The sequence below is a fragment of the Bufo bufo genome, chromosome 9 (genome assembly GCF_905171765.1).
Source record: "Bufo bufo chromosome 9, aBufBuf1.1, whole genome shotgun sequence".
Lineage (NCBI taxonomy): Eukaryota > Metazoa > Chordata > Amphibia > Anura > Bufonidae > Bufo > Bufo bufo.
In genome coordinates this window covers 26028365-26053603 of record NC_053397.1, presented here as the reverse complement: position 1 = coordinate 26053603, position 25239 = coordinate 26028365, and the positions used below count along the sequence as shown (strand labels likewise).

The 25239-nt window shown below is 44.4% G+C and overlaps 1 protein-coding gene across 2 annotated transcripts in view; it reads right to left on the bottom strand.

Annotated features, from left to right (window-relative positions):
* Positions 1–21278: 21278 nt before the first annotated feature.
* The window catches only part of LRIG1 (leucine rich repeats and immunoglobulin like domains 1), an 89182-nt gene continuing 85221 nt past the window's right edge, over positions 21279–25239 (bottom strand). For both annotated transcript variants that reach the window (XM_040407604.1, XM_040407606.1), the window contains 3 exons: positions 24678–24818; positions 23141–23425; positions 21279–21910 (listed from right to left, as the gene is read on the bottom strand). In XM_040407604.1, coding sequence (XP_040263538.1) covers positions 21708–21910; positions 23141–23425; positions 24678–24818 — 629 coding nt within the window. In that variant the 3' untranslated portion in view covers positions 21279–21707. The remainder of the gene's footprint in view (positions 21911–23140; positions 23426–24677; positions 24819–25239) is intronic.

Sequence of the window (25239 nt, the reverse complement as noted above, 5' to 3'; positions counted from 1 at the left end):
CTGACAGCAACCCATTCTTTCATAATCACTTCTTGGAGTTTGTCAGAATTAGTGGGTTTTTGTTTGTCCACCCGCCTCTTGAGGATTGACCACAAGTTCTCAATGGGATTAAGATCTGGGGAGTTTCCAGGCCATGGACCCAAAATGTCAACGTTTTGGTCCCCGAGCCACTTAGTTATCACTTTTGCCTTATGGCACGGTGCTCCATCGTGCTGGAAAATGCATTGTTCTTCACCAAACTGTTGTTGGATTGTTGGAAGAAGTGTTGCTGTTGGAGGGTGTTTTGGTACCATTCTTTATTCATGGCTGTGTTTTTGGGCAAAATTGTGAGTGAGCCCACTCCCTTGGATGAGAAGCAACCCCACACATGAATGCTCTCAGGATGCTTTACTGTTGGCATGACATAGGACTGATGGTAGCGCTCACCTTTTCTTCTCCGGACAAGCCTTTTTCCAGATGCCCCAAACAATCGGAAAGAGGCTTCATCGGAGAATATGACTTTGTCCCAGTCCTCAGCAGTCCATTCACCATACTTTCTGCAGAAGATCAATCTGTCCCTGATGTTTTTTTTGGAGAGAAGTGGCTTCTTTGCTGGCCTTCTTGACACCCGGCCATCTTCCAAAAGTCTTCGCCTCACTGTGCGTGCAGATGTGCTCACACCTGCCTGCTGCCATTCCTGAGCAAGCTCTGCACTGGTGGCACTCCGATCCCGCAGCTGAATCCTCTTTAGAAGACGATCCTGGCGCTTGCTGGACTTTCTTGGACGCCCTGAAGCCTTCTTAACAAGAATTGAACCTCTTTCCTTGAAGTTCTTGATGATCCTATAAATTATTGATTGAGGTGCAATCTTAGTAGCCACAATATCCTGGTCTGTGAAGCCATTTTTATGCAACACAATGATGGCTGCACGCGTTTCTTTGCAGGTCACCATGGTTAACAATGGAAGAACAGTGATTTCAAGCATCACCCTCCTTTTAACATGTCAAGTCTGCCATTTTAACCCAATCAGCCTGACATAATGATCTCCAGCCTTGTGCTCGTCAACATTCTCACCTGAGTTAACAAGACGATTACTGAAATGATCTCAGCAGGTCCTTTAATGACAGCAATGAAATGCAGTGGAAAGGGTTTTTTGGGATTAAGTTAATTTTCATGGCAAAGAAGGACTATGCAATTCATCTGATCACTCTTCATAACATTCTGGAGTATATGCAAATTGCTATTATAAAAACTTAAGCAGCAACTTTTCCAATTTCCAATATTTATGTAATTCTCAAAACTTTTGGCCACGACTGTATGGGTCTGCCATAAGCACTTAGGACTGAGGGAAGCCATATTCTGTTACTCAGAGTCTGTTACTCAAGTTTATTAGAACTGGAGGAGCTGAATATTAGAATCCGTTATAAGGAGACTAAACAGATGAGTATGGTGTAGACTGCTGGTAAGGTTGTCCATAGCCTAGGACCCATCAGCACCCACAATTTATTCCAAGAACATGCGGCAATTCTTGGTCGCAACTCTGGCTGCATGGTAGGCCCAGCAGTAATATGGCACTGGTAAGTGTATTATGGGGGATAGAGTGTTATAGAGGTGGTAGACTGCCATGTTCTGTCTCTCCAAGGGACCTCTAGGTGTGATTGATGAGGCAAGCTAATGTCAATGGCAATCACAGTGACATGGCCTGAAATGTAACATTTAGCCTCATTCTGTTCACTGCTATGAAGTTCACTAGTCCCTATTATGTAATATTAGTTACAATAAGTTGCCTATAATGATGAATAAAGAGATTCGGACACATTGTTTGCTACCTCATCTTGTGACTTTTATTTAATAACAGAGCAGTAGATTGGAAATAGCCCTGTGAATCCCTGACTCTTGCAAAGAGTCGTACTTCAACACTCAGGAGAGGAAAAACCCCCAGTGGAGGAAACCTCTAAGGAGCCATGGCTGAAGGACTACCCCTCCTCTGGGCAAGGGAGTAAAAAGCCAACATTTGATGTGAGGTAGCTGAGGAAAGTCCGATAAATGCCAAGTCCGGTATTGAGAACAGAAACCGAGCCCGGAATCTGCCTCTTCATGCAGAAGAATATATCTGACTGCGGAAAGACCGATAAATGCCAAGTCCGGTATTGAGAACAGAAACCGAGCCCGGAATCTGCCTCTTCATGCAGCAGAATATATCTGACTGCGGAAAGTCCAGTAAATGCCAAGTCCAGTTTTGAGAACAGAAACCGAGCCCGGAATCTGCCTCTTCATGCAGCAGAATATATCTGACTGCGGAAAGTCCAGTAAATGCCAAGTCCAGTTTTGAGAACAGAAACCGAGCCCGGAATCTGCCTCTTCATGCAGCAGAATATATCTAACTGCGGAAAGTCCGGTGAATGTCTTGTCCAGCAATGTACAGATTGATTTAGTTGTCTTCCTGGCGCTCTGCCCCTGGTTCTTAACTTTAGATTTCATTAGGGGTTTTCTGGGTCCTGGGTCTTTTGCCTCAGAATGATGGAGACGCCTTCTCTGGACAACATTAATGACAAACGCTGAGAGAAAAAAATGAAGAACATGTATCATAAAATTGATACAATATATTCTTTTCTGAAATGTTTCTGGAACACATGATACCTTCACACATCATCTACTCACCTGGAAATCTGTATAGTACATAATCGGGAATATTGTCAGGCCAAAACATCCCGTCCATTCGCCTACCATGCCTGTCATAGAGAAGATCTGCATAGGATAGAGGGAAATAGTAGAGGATGTTAGTGTCCAGCTTTTCTCACCATTGGCTCTGATATGGAGTGAGATGGGAGGATGGCATGTCCTTCAAGAGTTTCTCTATTACTACTACACAAGGTTGTGAATATTGACATGAACTCACCTCTTTACAGTGATCGGTGGTACATCGGCTTATCATGGTTATACCTAAATCAACTGGAAGAGCGTGTTAAGGAGAAGTAACAGAAGTGTATTATTATAGTGTTTACTGTCATGTCTGATCTGCTCTACAATGGAGTCTCAGACAGCTGATAATCTCCAGTGTATCCAGCACACAACATTGCACTGTACCAGCCAGGTATAAAAGGATACAGATCAGCAGTGCCACAATGGTCACCAAGGTTGATGCCAGTCTTATGTGGCACAGCCGACGACTGCTGAAGGATTTCTCATATAGGCATATAGCTTGGCTCAGGTTGTAAACGGAAAAGAAGAAAAATTCAGTTCCTGCGCCGATACTGTGGGCTATCGGACTGATCTTCATCTAGAACATAAACAGAAATATAAATGTCATCAATGAGGTCACCAAAAAGATCTGAGAATAGAGAACAGCAGAGGATGCAGGTGGAGTGTAATTATATAAAGACTAAAATGGTCCAAGCACAGTATATACTGTGTGTGTGTGTGTGTGTATGTATGTATGTATGTATGTATATGTATATATATATATATATATATATATATATATATATATACACTGCTCAAAAAAATAAAAGGAACACTTAAACAACACAATGTAACTCCAAGTCAATCACACTTCTGTGAAATCAAACTGTCCACTTAGGAAGCAACACTGAGTGACAATCAATTTCACATGCTGTTGTGCAAATGGGATAGACAACAGGTGGAAATTATAGGCAATTAGCAAGACACCCCCAATAAAGGAGTGGTTCTGCAGGTGGTGACCACAGACCACTTCTCAGTTCCTATGCTTCCTGGCTGATGTTTTGGTCACTTTTGAATGCTGGCGGTGCTTTCACTCTAGTGGTAGCATGAGACAGAGTCTACAACCCACACAAGTGGCTCAGGCAGTGCAGCTTATCCTGGATGGCACATCAATGCGAGCTGTGGCAAGAAGGTTTGCTGTGTCTGTCAGCGTAGTGTCCAGAGCATGGAGGCGCTACCAGGAGACAGGCCAGTACATCAGGAGACGTGGAGGAGGCCGTAGCAGGGCAACAACCCAGCAGCAGGACCGCTACCTCCGCCTTTGTGCAAGGAGGAACAGGAGGAGCATTGCCAGAGCCCTGCAAAATGACCTCCAGCAGCCCACAAATGTGCATGTGTCTGCTCAAACGGTCAGAAACAGACTCCATGAGGGTGATATGAGGGCCCGACGTCCACAGGTGGGGGTTGTGCTTAGAGCCCAACACCGTGCAGGATGTTTGGCATTTGCCAGAGAACACCAAGATTGGCAAATTCGCCACTGGCGCCCTGTGCTCTTCACAGATGAAAGCAGGTTCACACTGAGCACATGTGACAGACGTGACAGAGTCTGGAGACGCCGTGGAGAACGTTCTGCTGCCTGCAACATCCTCCAGCATGACCGGTTTGGCATTGGGTCAGTAATGGTGTGGGGTGGCATTTCTTTGGAGGGCCGCACAGCCCTCCATGTGCTCGCCAGAGGTAGCCTGACTGCCATTAGGTACCGAGATGAGATCCTCAGACCCCTTGTGAGACCATATGCTTGTGCAGTTGGCCCTGGGTTCCTCCTAATGCAAGACAATGCTAGACATTTTTCAAAATGTGTGTAAACATAAAATATTCACAGATCCTGCCTTAATCTATACTATACAAACCCCCCTTTTTTTCGATATCAAGATATATAAGATCTCATTATAATGAACCAATGTGTTGCCTTTGTATGGACTGGTCCGTATCTTGGAATGTACGGCATAGTTCACATGAAATGGATTTTTTCTTGCAACATATGGATGGGAACAAAAACAGATGATATACCTCAGGTGAATTGGTAGTCTGATCAGTGATCCTTGAATGCACCATAGCCACTCTAATGTGTTTGATTATCCTCCATGAATTCAGGCGCATGTTCACACTCTGCGTTAATTCGCATAGAATGACCGGGCCAATTTAGACCTGCTCAATTTTAAATGAACATGATGCATTCGGGTCTCACTGATACAGAACTATAGAAAACCATCAGTCCTGATTTATGTGAACTTTGTCTGTATTTTTGCATATTTGTACTTGTTTTTCAGTTTGTTAAGTTTGCCTTTAGTCTGTGTCTTTTTGTTTACTTCCAGTAAGCAATATTAGGATATCCATACCATGTCAGGTTGAAAAATCATGAACCATACCTTTCCAACTAATATCTTTTTCTGGAGGAGAGTAATTACACAATTTTATATTTTGTATTGTATTATATTTTGTAGCACTGCGGGGTATAGAAACTTTTTGCATGTCACAGGTGAATATGTTTGCACAGGTGTCTTGTGTTGACCGGACTGATTATTTTGCCTGCCCTGGACTCTGAGGTCCCTCCCTGTGGGTGGATACTCCCGAGGTGAGCCTTATTTCAGCCCGGTACACACCAGACACCTCAGATCATGACTAAGAACAACATCGTTCGAAACGCGTAGATCGTGGGGATAAGTGGGTTCCAGTGTCACTGCCGCTGTATGCACCTGTATTTTGGTGATAAAAATAAAGACCGGGAAATTTTTCACTACGTCCTTCTGGTGCCGGAGCTTTCTTTCAATTGTGCAATGCTAGACCTCATATGGCTGGAGTGTGTCAGCAGTTCCTGCAAGACGAAGGCATTGATGCTATGGACTGGCCCGCCCGTTCCCCAGACCTGAATCCAATTGAGCACATCTGGGACATCATGTCTCGCTCTATCCACCAACGTCACGTTGCACCACAGACTGTCCAGGAGTTGGCAGATGCTTTAGTCCAGGTCTGGGAGGAGATCCCTCAGGAGACCGTCCGCCACCTCATCAGGAGCATGCACAGGCGTTTTAGGGAGGTCATACAGGCACGTGGAGGCCACATACACTACTGAGCCTCATTTTGACTTGTTTTAAGGACATTACATCAAAGTTGGATCAGCCTGTAGTGTGTTTTTCCACTTTAATTTTGAGTGTGACTCCAAATCCAGACCTCCATGGGTTAAAAAATTAGATTTCCATTTTTTTATTTTTGTGTGATTTTGTTGTCAGCACATTCAACTATGTAAAGAACAAAGTATTTCAGAAGAATATTTAATTAACTCAGATCTAGGATGTGTTATTTTTGTGTTCCCTTTATTTTTTTGAGCAGTGTGTATAGACATCAGTGGCCCCGGGCATTGACCCTCTATAACTACTTGTACTGAGCCCTCTGTCTACTACTGGATACTTTTATAAAACCTGATAACTCACCGAACATACACCAGTCACCGCATTCGCAATACAAGCGAGCCATCCCATGGCGTATAGGATTTTCTGGCAGATGATATTTCGCTTCTCTGATGGTTCAGAATGGAGGATCATGAACTTGTATTGGATGGAAGCGACGCCAGCTCCTGAAATATACAATACATGTCATCATTATCATTTCTATACACACTTGTAATAACCTACAGGAGTCAGTGATTATAATCTCCAGTGATGACCACCGCTCAGAGCTAAATAATGATTACAGCTCTGGAGTCGCTGAGCTCTTTATCATCTTATCTCCATATAGGAAGCTGCATCCACTTACCTAGAATGGAAGTCACCAAGAAGACGACGGTGAAGACCACCGATTCTGGGAACTCTGTTCCCGTGGTACTGGGGGAAAAAAGCAAAATATTGGATGTTAATGGGGAAACAAGTAGCATACATTTCTCATCATGAAGAGCAGAGGAGACTTTATGTACTTTTATTTGCCCCGCTATATATCCATTACTTCTACAGTACAAGTAATAATCCAGTAATAATAAGTGATAATAATGTAATAATAACATCCCCGGAATGACACCGATAACATGACAGTAATAATTACACTGCTCGGTCAGGAACCTCGTTCTGTCCTGTCCCCTCTTACCTGATGTATGGTGATTTTGAATGGCCTAAGGTAATGGTAATAGTAATTGTGGCACAAAGGCCTAATAATGACCATGTGGTGAAGAGGATAGGCAAGAATGCCAAACCCCGAATTTCCATGGTGCAAAGTAATAGATTTGCTCAGCTCAAGCAAAAGTCTGACTGTCTCTCTCTGTATTCACAGATAATCTGGCTCAGGTAATGTCAGGCAGTGGTTTTCCTAGGCTCAGAACTCGGTGATGTCACTAGCTTCTATGATGTCATCAGTGTCTGAATCTGATTGGTCCTCGCTAGCTTCTGTGATGTCATCATCACATATACCTGGATCTGATTGGTCCTTACTAGCTTATATGCCTAAATGTGATTGGTCCTTACTAGCTTCTGTGATGTCATCATCATGCTTACCTGGATCTGATTGGTCCTCACTCAGTATTGTAGATCTTTTGCGTGAATATACAATGTGTATATATATATAATATACATTTTACTTTATTTTTTTAAGTCCTTAATATGGCAGAATCCTCTTGGTTATTCAATGATAGATCACACACGAATATATCACTACAGAATTAGTAAAGCTGGGTGACGACCCCTGCTGTCATCTCTGCTCCTCTGTCTGTTCCCTTTAGTAAATGAAGGCACCTTGAAAGCTGTCGTTATTCTGCTGATGGTGCTAGGAGGGAAGCTGTTACCTGTGGCTGCTCCGCTCTCCTATCCAAATGACTCCTGATTATAAATCTAGTGATTCAGATTATAGACATTTATTGGGCAATTACTGATAATGCAATAACTTTGACTCCTTAAAGGCATAAAAAAAATTATTTTTGCGTTTTTGTTTTTTCCTCTGTTTTCCAAGATCCATAACTTTAAATGTTCAATGTTTATTAAAAATCTTTCATTAATTTATTAATTTCATTAATTTAATTAGTTAATTAGTTGTCTTGGCGGGAAGCACAAGTATCTCTCCAACACAATTTTGTTGCAACAAATCAGTTGCATGTGAAAAAATCCTTAAAGGGGTTATCCAAGGCTATAAACTGCCCCCCCCCCCACCATACGCCGGCCCCTCACATTAAATATACGTACCTTGCTCCCCTCCTGGTCCCTGCACCACCGCTGCTGCTTGTCCCCGTGCTCGGATGAAAACATCCGGTGTCGGGGGGAGCAGCAAATGGCAGACGGGGGGGGAGCCTCCCTAGCGCCACCCGTGAAACTAGGGAGGCTCGTCCCTGTCTCTGCCTCCCATTAGCTGCTCCCCCCTGACACCGGATGTTTTTTATCCGCGCACGGGAAGAAGTAGCGGCGCAGGGAATGGGGAGCCAGGTAAGTATATTCAATGTGAGGGGCCTGGCCTATGGGGGGGGGGGGGGGGGGTGGGCATTTTATAGCCTTGGATAACCCCTTTAAAGAGAACCTGCCACCATGAAACGCATTGCAGTCTGAAGGCAGCATGTTATAGAAAAGAAGGAGCTGCTCAGCAGCCCAATGGGAGGTTCTATCAGTGATTGACAGTCTTCTCTGTATAAGTTTGTATACATCGCTGTCAATCACTGATAAGACAGCCGCTGAGTAAAAAAAACAAACATATATTTTGATGTAGAAATTACAAGTTTTGCTGAATCTTTTAGTAAAAAAACGAAATATAAATCTGCTCAGCTCCTCCTGCTCTGTAGCCTGCTGCCTGCAGATTGCACTGCCTTTTCATGGTGGCAGGTTTCCTTTAAGCCTATAAAAGCAAACCGTCTTTCTTTTGGCCCTTGAGCATCAATGGAGGACCTACTACGTTTGAAGGGATCACCCAAACACTGGACTACAAAAAGTAGGGATATTGAGGCATGAGAATTTCTAAAACCGACTTGCATCCCATTTGCACCTGCTGAACGATGTCCTGAACTTGACAGCAGCCTGTGAAAATATCCTACGAAGCATTTTAGTTTAGTTATGGATCTTGGAAAATGTGGAGCATAAAAAAAGAAAACCCGAAAATGGAAATTGTTCCAGTCCTTAAGGGGTCAAAGGAATTGCATTATCGGTAATTTCCCAAAAATATCTATAATCACTAGCTTTATAATCAGTAATTTAGATAGGAGAGCGGAGCAGCCACAAGTAACAGCTTCCCTCCTAGAACCATCAGTAGAATAGCGACACCTTTCATGGTGCCTTCATCTAGTAAATGGTGCAGACAGAGGGGCAGAGATGACAGCAGGGGTCGTCACCCAGCTTTACCTATTCTGTAGTGATATGGTCGTGTGTGATCTATCATTGTATAAGAGGATTCAGAAGACTTGAAAAAAAAAAATATATATATATACATACACACACACAAGCCATATCCCTGTATGAGAAATCCTTCAGCAGTCGTCGGCTGTGCCACATAAGACTGGCATCAACCTTGGTGACCATTGTGGCACTGCTGATCTGTATCCTTTTATACCTGGCTGGTACAGTGCAATGTTGTGTGCAGGATACACTGGAGATTATCAGCTGTCTGGGACTCCATTGTAGAGCTGATCAGACATGACAATAAACACTATAATAATGCACTTATGTTACTTCTCCTTAACATGTTCTTCCAGTTGATGTAGCTGTGGGCTTCTTCCGCCTATGTACCACCGATCACTGTAAAGAGGTGAGTTCCTGTCAATATTCACAATCTTGTGTAATTGTAATAGAGAAACTCTTGAAGGACATGCCATCCTCCCATCTCACTCCATACCACAGCCACTGGTGACTACATCTGAACACTAACATTCTCTACTCTCTCCCTCTATCTTATGCAGATCTTCTCTATGACAGGCATGGTGAGCGAGTGGACGGGATTTTTTGGCCTGACAATATTCCTGATTATGTACTATACGGATTTCCAGGTGAGTAGATGATGTGTGAAGATCTCATGTGCCCAGAAACATTTTAAAAAAGAATATATTGTAGAGAGCAGTTTTATGATACATGTTCTTTCTTCTTTTTTTTTTCTCAGCATTTGTCATTAATGTTGTCCAGAGAAGGCGTCTCCATCATTCTGTGGGAAAAGACCCAGGACCCAGAAAACCCCTAATAAAATCTAAGGTTAATAACTAGGGGCAGAGCGCCTGGAAGACAACAAAATCCACCTATACAGAGCTGGACTAAATACTGGAATATTTATTATCAGCTGCATTAAGACTCAGATTCCAGGCTCGGAATCTGTTCTCAATACTGGACTTGGCATTTACCAGACTTTCCACAGTCAGATATGTTCTTCTGCATTAAGATAAATGAAGGATAAGCAGCACTACATATCCCAGTATGGGAACAAGAAAGGTGCCATTAATAAGGGTGGTGGTGCTCGCAGATAGAGATCCTGGCCATGGGTCCCGTCATGAGATAAGCATGTATAGAAATCCGCAGCACTCCTCCAATAGTGAAAAAATCCGGTCTTTTATTAAACCAGCAGCATAATTACAGTGCTGGTTGGTAGATTATCAAATACTTATTTCATGCAATAAAATGCAAATTAATTATTTAAAAATCATACTATGTGATTTTCAGGATTTTTTTTTAGATTCTGTCTCTCACAGTTGAAGTGTACCTACGATAAAAATTACCTCTCCATTCTTTGTAGGTGGGAAAACCTGCAAAATCGCCAGTGTATCAAATACTTTTTTTCCCACTGTACATAGATAAATCTATTCATCCTTGATTCTGGGGTGATATTGCGGCCTGGCACTACTGCTATTTTACACTTACAGTACAGTATCTCCAACAGACTGGTACCAGGGCTTTCTAAGGGAACGGCCAAAATGCTTCTGAAGCTGACAGAAGTAGCAGAAGAAGAGGGGGGGGGGGGGGGGGGGGGGGTGTTGCAGCAGTCGCAGCAACAGGCCAGAACTGCCAGTGTCATCCAGCGGTTGTGTTTTGACCAGCAACCCAGCTGTTCTTGAATGGTTGACTCGGTCTTCAACATCATCTCAACTAACGTCAGACACACCCAGCCAGGAGTCGATGGGTTCCTCTGACACCGCGCTTAGTTGGCATGGCCCAGGAATAAGCTCTGAGCCCTGACCTGTCCTGAACCTACCTCTTTCTTTTTCTGTTCCTATTGCTCAGTAAGTATTGAATGCTGGCAGCTCTGCTCTGCTTTTCAGCGAGGACAAACTTATTGAGGACAGTCGGCAGGTACTGCCCAGCCAATATTTGGAGAAGAGATCCGCTTCTCCCTCCTGTAAGTGGGCAGGTAGTGTCAATGAGAGTCGCGTGGGAGCAGGTGTTTTGCGAGCAGTCAGGCAGGCGGCCTTGAGACTGGTGAGGGTTACATCAGTGATTTGCAGACAGTAGGGGATGAGGGAGACAGCAGCTGAGCCAGTAGGATGCTAGCGTTGCTGTGAGTCAGCAGGATGGCAGTAGTGTGAGGTCTGGAGCAAAACGTACCCGGGGTAGACCGTCTTCTACTCAGGAGCCTACCTTTCCAGAAACAACTAGCAGTGCACCAGCTCATAGTTAGCATGTAGTGGTGGCAGGAAAATGCCATGCTTGCCAGTGTGGGAATTTTTCATCAAGTCACCGGAGGACATCAGAGTGGCCATGTGTAGAATCTGTGGGCAGAAGGTGAAGAGTGGCCAGGGTGCCAATGTTGGCACCATGGCCATGCGTCAACACATGCAGTGTCACCGTAAAGTAGCCTGGGAAGACCATCTGCTACTCAGGAACCTACCTGTCCAGAAGCAACTAGCGGTGCATGGGCTCATGCAGGCAGTTAGCACATAGTGGTGGCAGGAAAATGCCACACTTGCCAGTGTGGGAATTTTTCATCTAGTCTCCGGATTGCATCAGCGTGGCCATGTGTAGAATCTGTGGGCAGAAGGTGAAGAGTGTCCAAAGTGCCAATGTTGGCACCACGGCCCTGCGTCAACACATGCAGAGTCACCATAAAGTGGCCTGGGAAATCCATTGCACTAATGTTGTTGTACAGCCTGACGCAGCAACAGCTGCATCAACCAGTGGCCCTCACCCCTTCTCCAGCAGTCAAGGCTCCACAACCTCAGCAGAAGGGACCATTCCATCATCTCCTGGTCCTGATGCTCCTGCTTGTCACTCATTTCACTAGCAATCGATCACCGAGATAATTGTAAATCAGAATCCGTGTACTCATCCAACGGTGCAAAAGATGAATGTGCTCCTGGCCAAGTGGCTCGTACTACAGCCCCTCCCTTTCCATGTGGTGGACTGTGCACCTTTCAGAGAACTCATGGCATGGGCTGAGCCAGGGTGGAGAGTCCCAAGCCGTCATTACTTCTCCAAAAAGGCTGTATCAGCCCTGCACATGTATGTTGTGCAGAAGGTGGGCCAGTCCTTGAGCCTGTCAGTGTCTGCTAAAGTTCACAGCAGCGCTGATGTGTGGAGCTGTAACTATGGTCAAGGACAATATACAGTGGATATGAAAAGTCTACACACCCCTGTTAAAATGTCAGGTTTTTGTGATGTAAAAAAATGAGACAAAGATAAATCATTTCAGAACTTTTTTCACCTTTAATGTGACCTATAATCTGTACAACTCAATTGAAAAACAAACTGAAATCTTTTAGGTAGAGGGAAGAAAAAATATAAAAATTTAATAATATGGTTGCATAAGTGTGCACACCCTTAAACTAATATTTTGTTGAAGTACAACACTCAGTCTTTTTGGGTATGAGTCTATCAGCATGGCACATTTTGACTTGGCAAGATTTACCCACTTTGGGCCATTCCAAAACTTTAATCTTCTTCTGGTGAAGTCATTCTTTTGTTGATTTGGATGTATGCTTTGGGTCGTTGTCATGCTGAAAGATGAAGTTCCTCTTCATGTTCAGCTTTCTAGCAGAAGCCTGAAGGTTTTGTGCCAATATTGACTGGTATTTGGAACTGTTCATAATTCGCTCTAGCTTAACTAAGGCCCCAGTTCCAGCTGAAGAAAAAAAGCCCCTTGGCATGATGCTGCCACCACCATGCTTCACTGTGGGGATGGTGTTCTTTTGGTGATGTGAAGTGTTGTTTTTGCGCCAAACATATCTTTTGGAATTATGGCCAAAAAGTTCAACCTTGGTTTCGTCAGACCATAACACCTTTTCCACATGCTTGGGAGACTTCAGATGTGTTTTTGCAAAATGTAGCCTGACTTGGATGTTTTTCTTCGTAAGAAAAGGCTTTTATCTTGCCACTCTACCCCATAGCCCAGACATATGAAGAATACGGAAGATTGTTGTCACATGTACCACACAGCCAGTACTTGCCAGATATTCCTGCAGCTCCTTTAATGTTGCTGTAGGCCTCTTGGTAGCCTCCCAGACCAGTTTTCTTCTTGTCTCTTTATCAATTTTGGAGAGACGTCCAGTTCTTGGTAATATATCTGTAAAGAATAAATCAAGGCAACTGGACTTACTGTAGATTTCTTGAAAACGTTTCACTTGTTCTTCCAACGAGCTTTCTCAATTTCTTGATTTATTCTTTACAGATATACCATGACCTTGATAAATGAGAACCTTCACAGACAGTTCTTGGTAATGTCACTGTTGTGCCATATTTTTTCCACTTGATGATGACAGTCTTCACTGTGTTCCATGGTATATCTAATGCCTTGGAAATTATTTTGTACCCTTCTCCTGACTGATACCTTTTAACAATGAGATCCCTCTGATTCTTTGGAAGCTCTATGTGGACCATGGCTTTTGCTGTGGAATGCTACAAAGAAAATTTCAGGAACTACCACGTAGAGGAGCTGAACTTTATTTGGGGTTAATCAGAGGCACTTTAAATGATGGCAGGTGTATGCTGACTCCTATTTAACATGATTTTGAATGTGATTGCTTAATTCTGAACACAGCTACATCCCCAGTTATAAGAGGGTGTGCACACTTATGCAACTACATTATTTTTGTTTTTGTTTGTTTTCTTCCCTCCACCTAAAAGATTTCAGTTTGTTTTTCAATTGAGTTGTACAGTTTATAGGTCACATTAAAGGTGGAAAAAGTTCTGAAATGATTTATCTTTGTCTTATTTTTTTTACATCACAGAAACCTGACATTTTAACAGGGGTGTGTAGACTTCTTATATTCACTGTATGTCCTTTACGGCCCACTGGGTAAATGCGGTTCCTACCCAGCCACACCAGCAACTTGGCCAGGTGATCGCAATATTGCCTCCGTGTTCTCCAGCTGTGAGCCTTTGCCAATGTCCTCCTTTGCCTCCTTATCCTCCACCTTGTCCACTGCAGGCACAATTCGGAGTGCTCCTCCAGTATACCACCTATGCAGACCACGGTTGTGTCACGTGTGTTCTGCACCTGGTTTACCTGGGCGAACGGGGTAACACCGGGGAGGCACTGCTCCGCGTCAAGAGAAAATCGAATCCTAGCTATCTCCTCGCCAACTGATGATCGGAACCATGGTCATCGATAACGGGAAGAACATTGTGTTGGCGCTGCATCAAGGGCTGACCCATGCACCTCGCACGGTGCACCCTGCCACCCCACATCCAAGATCCCCTGGAATACTGGGCAGCCAAACTTGATTTGTGGCCACAATTGGCTGAGCTTGCCGTGGACAAGCTTTCCTGCCAGTAGTGTGGCATCAGAGTGGGCATTTATTGTGGCAGGGGGGCATAGTTACCCCAAAGAGAGCTCACCTTTCCACACAAAATGTTGAGATCAGGCGTGGATCAGCCAGGATTTCCACACGCTAGTGCCTGATGTATCAAACTATATAATGGGTGTCACACCAAAACAATGTGAAAAAAGGCCCTTTTCTTCTAGCCATGATTCTGATGCTGCCATCTTCTACTGCCACTCCTGTTGCCCCCAACCTCACCAGTCTGTGACAGGGCCACTATGTTGACTCCTCTTGCCATTGCCATCCTCCCCAATCTGACACTAGGCCACTATGTTGACTCCTCGTGCGGTTGCCACCTTCACCACTCTGTCACTCGGCTACTAGTGTCCCTGTTTGGCCTTGTTGACAGATCAGAAGAAGGGTAAAATAAATGTTAATGTCAGAAGAAACGAAAAACACAAGAATCCTGTCTTTGGAGCATCCATAAGGCCTCTATCACACGGTCACTATTTTGCCTCAGGATTTGGAAGCCAAAAGGGGAGTGGGTACAAAACACAAAAGGCAAATATTCCAATCACGTGTTTTGGATCCACACAAACTTACTGCTGACACCCTCTCCACTCTGGCGGGGGGCTCTACTTGTATAAGCGTTTAATAGAACAGGTTCTCTAGACATCTATGTAGAATCAGCTGACGGCGGTGTAAAAGGAGTGCGCTCTTTCACTCTATAGTAGGATCTTGGGCCCCTGCGTGGTTATACTTGGCGCTAACATTGACCTGTAAGGCTGAGTTCACGCTTCAGTTATTTGGTCAGTTTTGGCCCCGTAACTGCCCAAAGAAGTGAAGTGTGAACTCACTTTCATCCATTGTTTTTCCCATAAGATAATTCGGTGTACCCTCAATACTACCTCAGCGAGTTACCACCACCACCCCCCTCCCACAGACGAAGAAGGTCCACGACCAATTCAGCCCTGCTACATCTGTGCAGTGTTCAGCCCTCATTTGCCCTTAACTCACACGACCTGGCGACAAATAACAGGCACAAATTTTTCTCAAAAGTTTTTTATTTTTCGAACTTGTATCTTTCAACAAAAACAACTCTGCTGCATTAAAACAGAGGTTTAGTAGACACGTCAATGTCATTGGTTAGAAACTTTGCAATATACATTGTACCATCTTCTAGAAATAAATAACTTTACATTAATACTTCCGTTTCACATTGCCTCTCAGAAGCAGCATTTCCTCGGGTTCGTGGAAGCAACATTAAAAATATTAACATTTAAGGGTTAAATGTGGCAAATGTCCTTTAGCTTAAAAAAAAAGAAAAGAAAAAAAGTGTGACTTTTTAAAGTAGCGGTTCACTACCGTGTTGGCGTATAGCAGGGATGGCCAACCGGCGGCTCTCCAGCTGTTGTAAAACTACAACTCCCACCATGCCCTGCTGTAGGCCGATAGCTGCAGGTAGTCTGGGCATGCTGGGAGTTGTAGTTTTGCAACGGCTGGAGAACCTCAGGTTTGCCATCCCTGGCGTATAGGGTCTTATGAGCATTAAGCCTGTTCAGAATAGAAAGAATGTCGCACAGCCACTGGGAAAGAGCAGCGGCTGCGCAGGTGTAGTCCTATAAGGGACCCAATTTATTGACCTAATGATTTTTGGAGATTTAGGCTGCCCCAATGCATCTAAGAGAGCTGCTGGTTAGGTTCACGTGTGACCGATGCGTATCTCTAGCGTATATGACAGTAACAGCAAAGTGGACGAGAGAACCAAATTTCATTCACACACACTGCGGAAAAAGATCAGATCGGAAACGGACCTGCACTGCAGAATTTAGTTTTTTAGATTTTCACCACAAATTTCATACACTGCAAATCTGCAACAAAATCAATATTTTCCATTGTAATCTACATGTACCGTTTTGTGTATACAGCTTCTACGTAGACCTATAGACAGTAGAAGAAGGCAGTAACTGCAGGATCAGTCTACACCATGGAGACATGGGATGATGATGTGCCTATATAAGCATACGGTCTCTACCTGCTGCCAATCGCTGGTCTAGTGCTGTATACAGCTGAGGCCAGCGACGGGTTGCCACAGGAACGTCACTGCTGCAGCCAAGTAAAGACCGGAGGGAGGCGCAGGAGCCAGAAAGTAAGCAGCGTTGGGTCAAGTGGTTGAGGATTGTTTTTTCTACATTCTGTCTTTGGCCACACTCTCAGCGTTTCAGTTGTCTGTTCCTCTAGTCCGTCCGGAAGTTAAAAAAATAAAATAAAATAAAAATCAATAAAATGTATCCATTTTTCGGCAGGATTTTTTTTTTCCGTCCAAAAAAAAAGCAGATTTAGAACAGATTAGACAATAACTGACACAAATGGATGCTTACATCCGTCAATGGAGGGCTATGGAGGGAAAAACGGATACGTTTTATTGATATATTTTTTTTTTTAACTTCCCGATGACTTCGCAATGATGGCTAACCTCCGGCTGTGGTTAAACTACAACTCCCAGCATGGAGTTCTGAGAACAGCCAAGCAAGTGTACATCTTGGGAGCCGTAGTTTTACCACAGCTGGAGTGGCGGAGGTTAGTCATCACAGGTCTAGAGGAACAGAGAACTGAAACGCTGATGTGAACTCAGCCTAACTTGAACAACCCCCTTAGGGTACTTTTACACTAGCGCTAGTGTGATCCAGCAGGCAGTTCCGTCGTGCGGATCCGTCTACAAATGCACTGCAAGAACGGATCCGTCTCTCCGCTTGTCATGCGGATGGACGGATCAGTCTTGCAGTCTTTTTCACAGTTTTCCCGGTTTGCGCATGCGCAGACCAGAAGGACGAATCCGTCCTTCAGTTGTTTTGCAATGCCGGATCCGGCACTAATGCAAGTCCATGGGAATTAATGCCGGATCAGGCATTCTGGCGACTGATCAGGCATTTTGGACGGACATAATACTACAGCATGCTGCGGTATTATGTCCGGCCAAAACGCCTGACAGTGACTGAACGGAAGGACTACTGATGCAAACTGAACGGATTTCTATCCATTCAGAATACATTGGGATATGCCTGATCAGTTCTTTTCCGGCATAGAGCCCTTTTGACGGAACTCTATGCCGGAAAAGAATAACACAAGTGTGAAAGTGGCCTTAATTTTGCAAAGAAGCTGCAAACATAAAACTGTAATCATTTAATTTAAATGTATTCATTGTTTGACACTAAGGGCTAATGCACACGACCATGATTGGCCCGGGAAACACAGTCCATGTGTAGGCAGCATCTTTTAAAATACTATGGTACGGTCAGTTCCGGTCAGGGGAGCCGCGGTCCGGGAGATGCAGACACATGGACTGTGTACCCCGGGCCAATCACAGTCCAGTGTATGAGCCCTAAAGAGGAGGTGAGAAGTCAGTCCATTCATTTTAAAAGGGAAGAACCTGCAGCGGTGTCCTGTCTGCCCCTTGGCATTCATCATGTTTAATCGTTGTGTGTTGTGTCCTTTAAATGTCACTTGTCCCCTTCACTAGGTAAAGATCGATTCCTATTAATAGTTTTCTTGCTTTGATTAGAATTTATTACAGGAATCCTAGTGCTGAAATCCTTGTGGTTTATTAAAGGGGAAATCCAATCCAAAGGATTGTCTGATATGTCAGACACACGAGAGGTCACTTATCTGAAGTCTGATCTCGGACCGCCACCGTTTTCTATGGAGAGGAAACCCCTTTCACTCTATTACTAGAAATCTGACAACATTCTAAACATTTGTATCAATAGAAGTTTAAATAGTTGGCGATTTCCGGTTACCAAAGGGGTGGAGACGATCTGCAGATCCCTGGTGGTCTGAGATCACAGACATCATCTATGATGTAGATCAGAAGATTTCCCCTTTAAATAGAAGATGCGGATAATGTAGTGTGAAAATAATGATGCTATATATAGGTTTTTATATTTTTCCAGAGTTTTCTAAGAATATAATAATTTTTTAAATCTGCCATAGGCGAGAAGCAAGGTGCTCTTCACATTCAGGCAAATTAGTGGAGGCCAGGTAAATATTCACATTATATTAGCTTTTGCAACAGGTTGAAGAGTGAGACTAGATCCCATTCCTAATATTAATCTCGGGTATAGGTCCTAAAGATTCTTGGCACCCCCCCCCCCCCCCCCCCATATACATAGGGTCTGGTATCCCGAACAGTCTGGTCTCCACTCCGGATGATGAAGGAAGGTCCTTAGTTTTTCTAAACCAGCCAACCCCATTAATATAGAAGATCCTGTAGACCAGGGATGTTCAGCCAGCGGCCCTCCAGCTGTTGCAAAACTACAACTCCCAGCATGCCTGGACAGCCTACAGCTATTAAGGCATTATGGGAGTTGTAGTTTTGCAACAGCTGGAGGGCCGCAGGTTGAGCATCCCTGCTGTAGACCAAGGCTCTGTTCACACCTTGTCTTTTTTCCTGCCGCTGGGAGGGATCCCTGACCTAAGCCACTGCATAAAATGTACATCAGCCATAAATTCCCATGGTAAAAACCATATATACCCAGTTTCCTGTATAGCAATGCCGGGGGACCCAGTGCATGCTCAATGGACCCTTTTCTGGCTTGTGCCGGGTGCATAGACAGGCTTGGAAACTTGTAATGGATGAAATAAAATAATAAAATAACAAAAAGAAAGAAGAAAAGAAACTGGTCTGAACAAAGTCTTATGCCAATGGTAAGACCTAGGAGGACACCTTAAAGGGGTATTCCTGTTTCATGGCTAAGAATGGCATACCTGTCCTATGCGGAGGCCAGAGGTGGTTTACGGATACAGCTGAGCTACGCCGTTTCCACAGCTCTATGGGAATTTCAGATGCAGCATGGCGCTGCCGCTCAGCTGAGAGGAGAACACTCCTATAATGGGCCAAAGTGCAAATTCATAAAGGTAGAGAAGATTTTCCTATATAATGATGTCGTCCCAGCGTCCGACCCCTAATAAAGGTTGGCATGAATGACATCAGCAGGGACCGGCCGGTTCCAGCACGGTGGGGACTGATCCAGAACAAGACCTACCATGAACCCTATCGAAAGGTAATGCTTTTCTAAATATCAATGCAGTATTAGACAGATCCTCTCACAGGACACAGATTTCATATGTGTGTGTGGGGTCTTCACAAGTGTTCTGGAATGTGATCCATTACATGCAGTAAACCTTCCTTCTATTTATATTACATGATGATGCAAATATAGCATTTAAGTGCAAATTACACCTTTTTTTGTGCAAGCCACTTTGTTACTTGGCAGGTATTGCTTGGGGAGCAGAAGTGTCGGCCCCTGTATACCGACATGATGATGGACAGTACAACAGGTCTGATCCCGGACCACATATTTACTGTACTCCTATGATTGCTCTACATTGGACGCTGCTCATCAGCAAGCACTTCTAGTGTCCACTTAGCCCGAGTTAGATCACAGTACATAGGACTCCGTGGAGGAGCCGTCGCATCTTGTAAAACCCCAGTAAAGAAGGTTTGAGCTCAATATCAGGCCTAAAACTTAAATATTTAAAGGGGTCGCCCTAGTGTTTAAAGGGGTTATCCAGGAACTTATATGGGATAGGTTATCAATATCAAATTAGTGGGGGTTCTACTTCTGATACCGCGGCAATCAGCTGTTAGAAGGGGGCGGCTACTCCACGAGAGCTGCAGCCTCTTTCTAGGCCACGTGACGTCACATCGGTCACGTGGTCTAGGTGCAGCTCAGCCCTAGCCAAGTCAATGAGGCTGAACTGCAATTCCAAGCACTGCCACTATCCAATGTATGGCGCTGTGCTTGGAGAGCTGCCGGGAGCCCAGAGCTCTGGTGAGTGCAGTGGCTCTCTGAAACCGGGACTCGGACCCCCGCCGATGGGATAATGATGACCTATCCTGAGGATTCATGGGTAACCCCTTTAATACTGATGACCTAACCCCCCTGCGTATCTGATCAGTGGGAGGGTCTGAAGAGGCCACAGTGCTCCGCGAGTGCCACAGCCTCATCCTGGGCCAGTGATGTCACTGCACATTGGTCACATGACCTAGGCGCAATTCAGTTCCAATCAAGTGAATGAAGCCGAGCTGTAATACCAAGAAACAGCCGCTATTACAATGAGGTGCTTGGTAAGGGTACTTTCACACTAGCGTCGCTGGATTCCGGCAGGCAGTTCAGTCGCCGGGACTGCCTGCCGGATCCGGCAATCTGTATGCAAACGGATACCATTTGCGGATCAGTCTCACAAATGTATTGCAATACTGGATCCGTCTCCGGTTGTCATCCGGAAAAAACGAATCCGGTATTTATCTTTTTCACATTTTTAAAAGGTCAGCGCATGCACGTTTTTCCGGAACACTTAGGGCCGGATCCGGCATGAATGCATTTCAATGTAAAATAATGCCGGATCCGGCATGTGTTCCGCAATTTTGGACGGAGAAAATACCGCAGCATGCTGCAGTATTATTTTCTCCATCCAAAAACCGTACAGTGACTGAACTGATGCATACTCTCCATTCAGAATGCATTAGGATAAAACTAATCAGTTTTTTTTTTCCAGTATTGAGCCCCGAGGACGGAACTCAATACCGGAAAAGAAAAACGCCAGTGTGAAAGTAGCCTAAGCTGCGAGGAGGCTGCGGCCTCTTCAAACAGATGATCATCAGGGGCGCGAGGCGTTGGACCCCCACAGATCACATATTATTGACCTATCCTGAGGATAAGTCATCAGTATTAAACACTCAGACAACCCCTTTAAGTGTTGTGTCATAATACAGATACTAAAATGCATACGTATTACCGCCTGGATCCTGCCGATGGCTAATTTCCATACAATACTGAGCACATAAAGGTACATGTTCTGGGCAGCTGCACTCGCTCCGCCAGTAAATCATCTCGTACGCAGTAAGGCACCGAGTTCAATCTTTTCCAAATGTGTTTTTTTTTTTTTTTTTTTTTAAGCATTGACGCGTTTCACAGCTAGAAAAACTCATCCGCTAACAATCAAAATAGACTCTGTAAAACATATAGGCATATATTTATATATCTAACTTTAGATATTTACATATTTATATATATTTATGAAAACTCTTATTTACAATGTATCAAATACATTTTTCGCTCACTACTTACATTTTTTGCATTTTTTTTGTGCATTAAATGCAATCTTACGTTTCAGCTACCAACACTTGTAAGTTTGTAAAGTCCATTCATCCCAGCGATGATCGGGTCGGATTCTCCTCCCACACTTCGTACCTCATTTTCAAAAACGCAGTTTTAGGATGTTGAGGTAGCAGGATCTGCGCCGGTTCAGTGCAAAATTCAAAGTCCTTTCCAAATTCATTGCACACGAGTCACTTGGCGTCACAGGATCCGTTGTGTGGCCTGTGCTCGCCAGGCGATGGCGACACCGTATGTCCATTAGAGAGCACAGTCAATTTGGCCTCTTGTGGAGGATCACTTATGTGCGACGATCGCTGTATTAAACCGTCCGGGGCTGGCGGCTGCTGGTACTTCTCCTGGTCATGTGACCGGATTAATGGCTCCAGATGTGAACCTACAAATATACAGGTATATGAAACATTGGCATAGGGGAAAAGTTTTAGTCTATACACCAAGTGTTCGGTCTGTTTAAAAAAAAAAAACTCTGGTCATATGGAGTGGATTTTTTTTTTTTACGTTTTGTGGATCTGCAGCAGATTTCTGTGGGTTATTTACAGCTCTAGAAGCATGGAATCACACGCCGTACGGGATGCAGCGTCTTTGAGCCACACCAGGGGTGGATTCAAAGAGAATGGGAAATCTAAAGGAAGCACTTCTACCGTCAGCAGGTTCCACTTCTGGCTTTCGCTCAAAAACTTCTTAAATACTACCGCCATATGATGTATCATACCCCCCCCCAGCTGCAATGCTACTATATGGTATGCTTTTTTTTATAGACCGATATGAAATCCATAAGCAGCAAACCCTTAGGGTGAATTCACATGTGGCAGAAATGTTTTGGCAGCAAACACATGAGATTCTGCATTCAGGTGAAATATTTGCTGCTAATCTGTGCTAATTGAATAGGCCCTTATTCTGCGGATGGATTCGCAGGGCAGGGGAATTAAAAGGAGTCGTCCAGGATTAAGGGGATATTGTGATCGCTATCTGCAGGATAGGGGATAACTATTAGATTAGTGGGGGTCCTACTGCTGGTAACCTGTACCCCTCAGGGCCTTCTGAAATGAACAGAACGCCAAGTCGAGCATGCGCAGTCATCTCTACGGGAGTCCCGGAAACAGTTCAGCTATTTCCAGAACTCCCTTAGAGATGAATGGAGCAGCAGTTCACATGCCAGACCTGCCGCTTCATTAATTTCTAGGGGGACGCTGAAGGGTACAGGGTCTCCGTTCTCGGTGGGTGCCCCACCCTTTAATAAGGATTTAAAAAAAAAAAGGATGTCTTCTTGCAGAAACAGCACCACTCCTGTCCACAGGCCGCGGGTGGTATTGTAGTCCAGTCCATTTCCTTTCATCAGAGCAGAGTTGCAATACTCTAAAAATCAAAATACAACCCATGGACAGGTATGGCGCCATTCCTGTAAGAGAACCCCATTAAGCACCAAGCTTCCCTTATCGGTATATTCATGTACAATATCCAAGGCAGCAACGAGCATTCTAAAGGGAAGGATTCATTTTTGATAGTACAAATATATGCTAAATTGGAGTCAAAAATTGCAGTGAATATGAATAGTGACACAGTCCAGGAGTCAGGAGTGATTATATAGAGATGGGATACTACCTACCGTGTGCGTCAGAAATTAATATATGCGATTTCTGCTCACAGAAGAGGGGCACCCTCTCATGATTGCTGGGATACACAAATTCACTGGCGTCCATTTTACTGTGGCTTTGCTGGCAACGTGGCAGGTGTGAATGTTCAATGTCGTTCCTGTAACTGTCCTGGACACTTTGAGGCTTTTCATATGAGCAGTCTATAGACGGTAACAGCTGGGGGCAATAGTCGGGGTCTTTGCTGTACACTGCTCGGCCCTCTAGGCAGTCTGTGCACACCACCTGGTAGCCATACCCTGGAATGACAGCACACAACCGGTATTATATCTCCGTATGGAAACTCTCCCTAAGGCCCCATCCACATGACTGTGGGGCTGCAGTGCCCGTATTGTGGACCCCAAACAGCGGGTCCGCAAAACACGGGCACTGGCCGTATGCACTCACTGATTGCATTGACACGTCCTATCTTCTGTGGTGCGGAGACACAGACCCGGAAGCCCACGGAAGTGTGCTTCGGTGGGCTCCCGGGTCTCTGCCCCCACTCCATAAAAGATGGGACATGTCTTCTCTTTTGCCGCATCATGCAGATTTTGGACCCATTAAAGTCAATAGGTCTGCACCGCTATATGGAGTGCACATGGCCGGTGACGTGTTTTGTGGATCCACCCTTTGCGGTCCGCAACATGAGCACGGCGGCCCCGCGGTTGTGTGAGTGGTGCCTTATGAAGATGATGAACAGCTGAGACAGTATTGATGGGAACACTTCTAAAGAATTGCTACTACAAAAGTGCCTTCATTTTTGTTGATTTTGTAAAGCTAGGTTTTTAATTGGTTCTTCCCCTTTAACGTCATTAAGTAATTTAGTGATGCCTATATCTGGCCACATTCCTGCAGTACGAGGTACGGTAACTGCACATGTGTACTGACCTTTAGGTTGGGCCGGGAGAGTAGAAAACACTAGGTTTTGGAACAGAGATCACAGTTCCATTGAAGACATCATCAGGGTACGATGTCTTGCTACCATCACCATGTTGGGCTCTGCTCGATGGAGCCGCCCATTTGTAGACGACTCTTGGTGACGGTTACTTTATTTAATCTTTGTATATATCTTTTATCATAGTTTAGTAAACTCTTTATGCACCTAAGTCATGTAAAGTTTATTTTTCCCCGAACTTCTGATCCCACTATAAATACAATTTTTAGCTCAATAAGTCTCCTATTCATTTCTTAAAATATATTTATAAAATGGTTAGAATTCCATTTTTTCCGATACAAAATCTCTTGCATCTGTATAAAAGTAAAAGACTGTATTCTGTCTGCCTGCAGCCACCACTAGAGGGAGCTTAGCTTACTGCATACTGTTTACACATTGAACTTCATAAAACAATATGCAGCGAGCGCCCTCTAGTGGTGGCTGCAGGTAGACAGAGTTGCATTATTTCATCTCTGGCTATAAAGGGGTTTTGGAGAAATGGAGGTCCAACCACTATAAAAAGAAATAAAATCAGCACAGAAGAAGAGTGAACACGAGAGAATAAGGGTCGTTACCGTTATTATCTGTTGAGAACAATCCATCTGCTGTTTTACAAGGTTCGTCTGAGTTGCATCCTATGCAGAGTCTTGGCTGTCTGTACCCCACATTGCACGCCTCCACGTCAGTGTTCCCAATGCCATCACTAGAGCATATACCTGGAACATATAAGCAGGAAGCAAATGGTCACTTACTCTCATTTCAGCAAATAAAGTATCATGTAAAGTAGTTTTCAATATACTTCATGTGTCGGTGCACTGCACCTTTCAAGATTGCTCTTGGTTTCGATAGGAACAGTCATCGTTTTATGGTCATCGATGGACACACATGGGTTGATTACCTGCTATTTATCTTCCTCCATGGCTGCTCAATTTTTTTCATTAGGTGAGAGCTGTGATCGGTGACTACAGTTTATCTACAGTGTCAGTTGGGAGTCGGAGGTAGTCTCAGACACACCTCCTGCCTCGTCATTGGTTCAGGCTGTTGATATCGCCCTCCCCCTGCAGCTCAGCCTCCTCTGATTGGCTGCTGAGCCGCTATCATAGGCTCACCAGGAAGTCAGTGATGGAGAGCCGATTT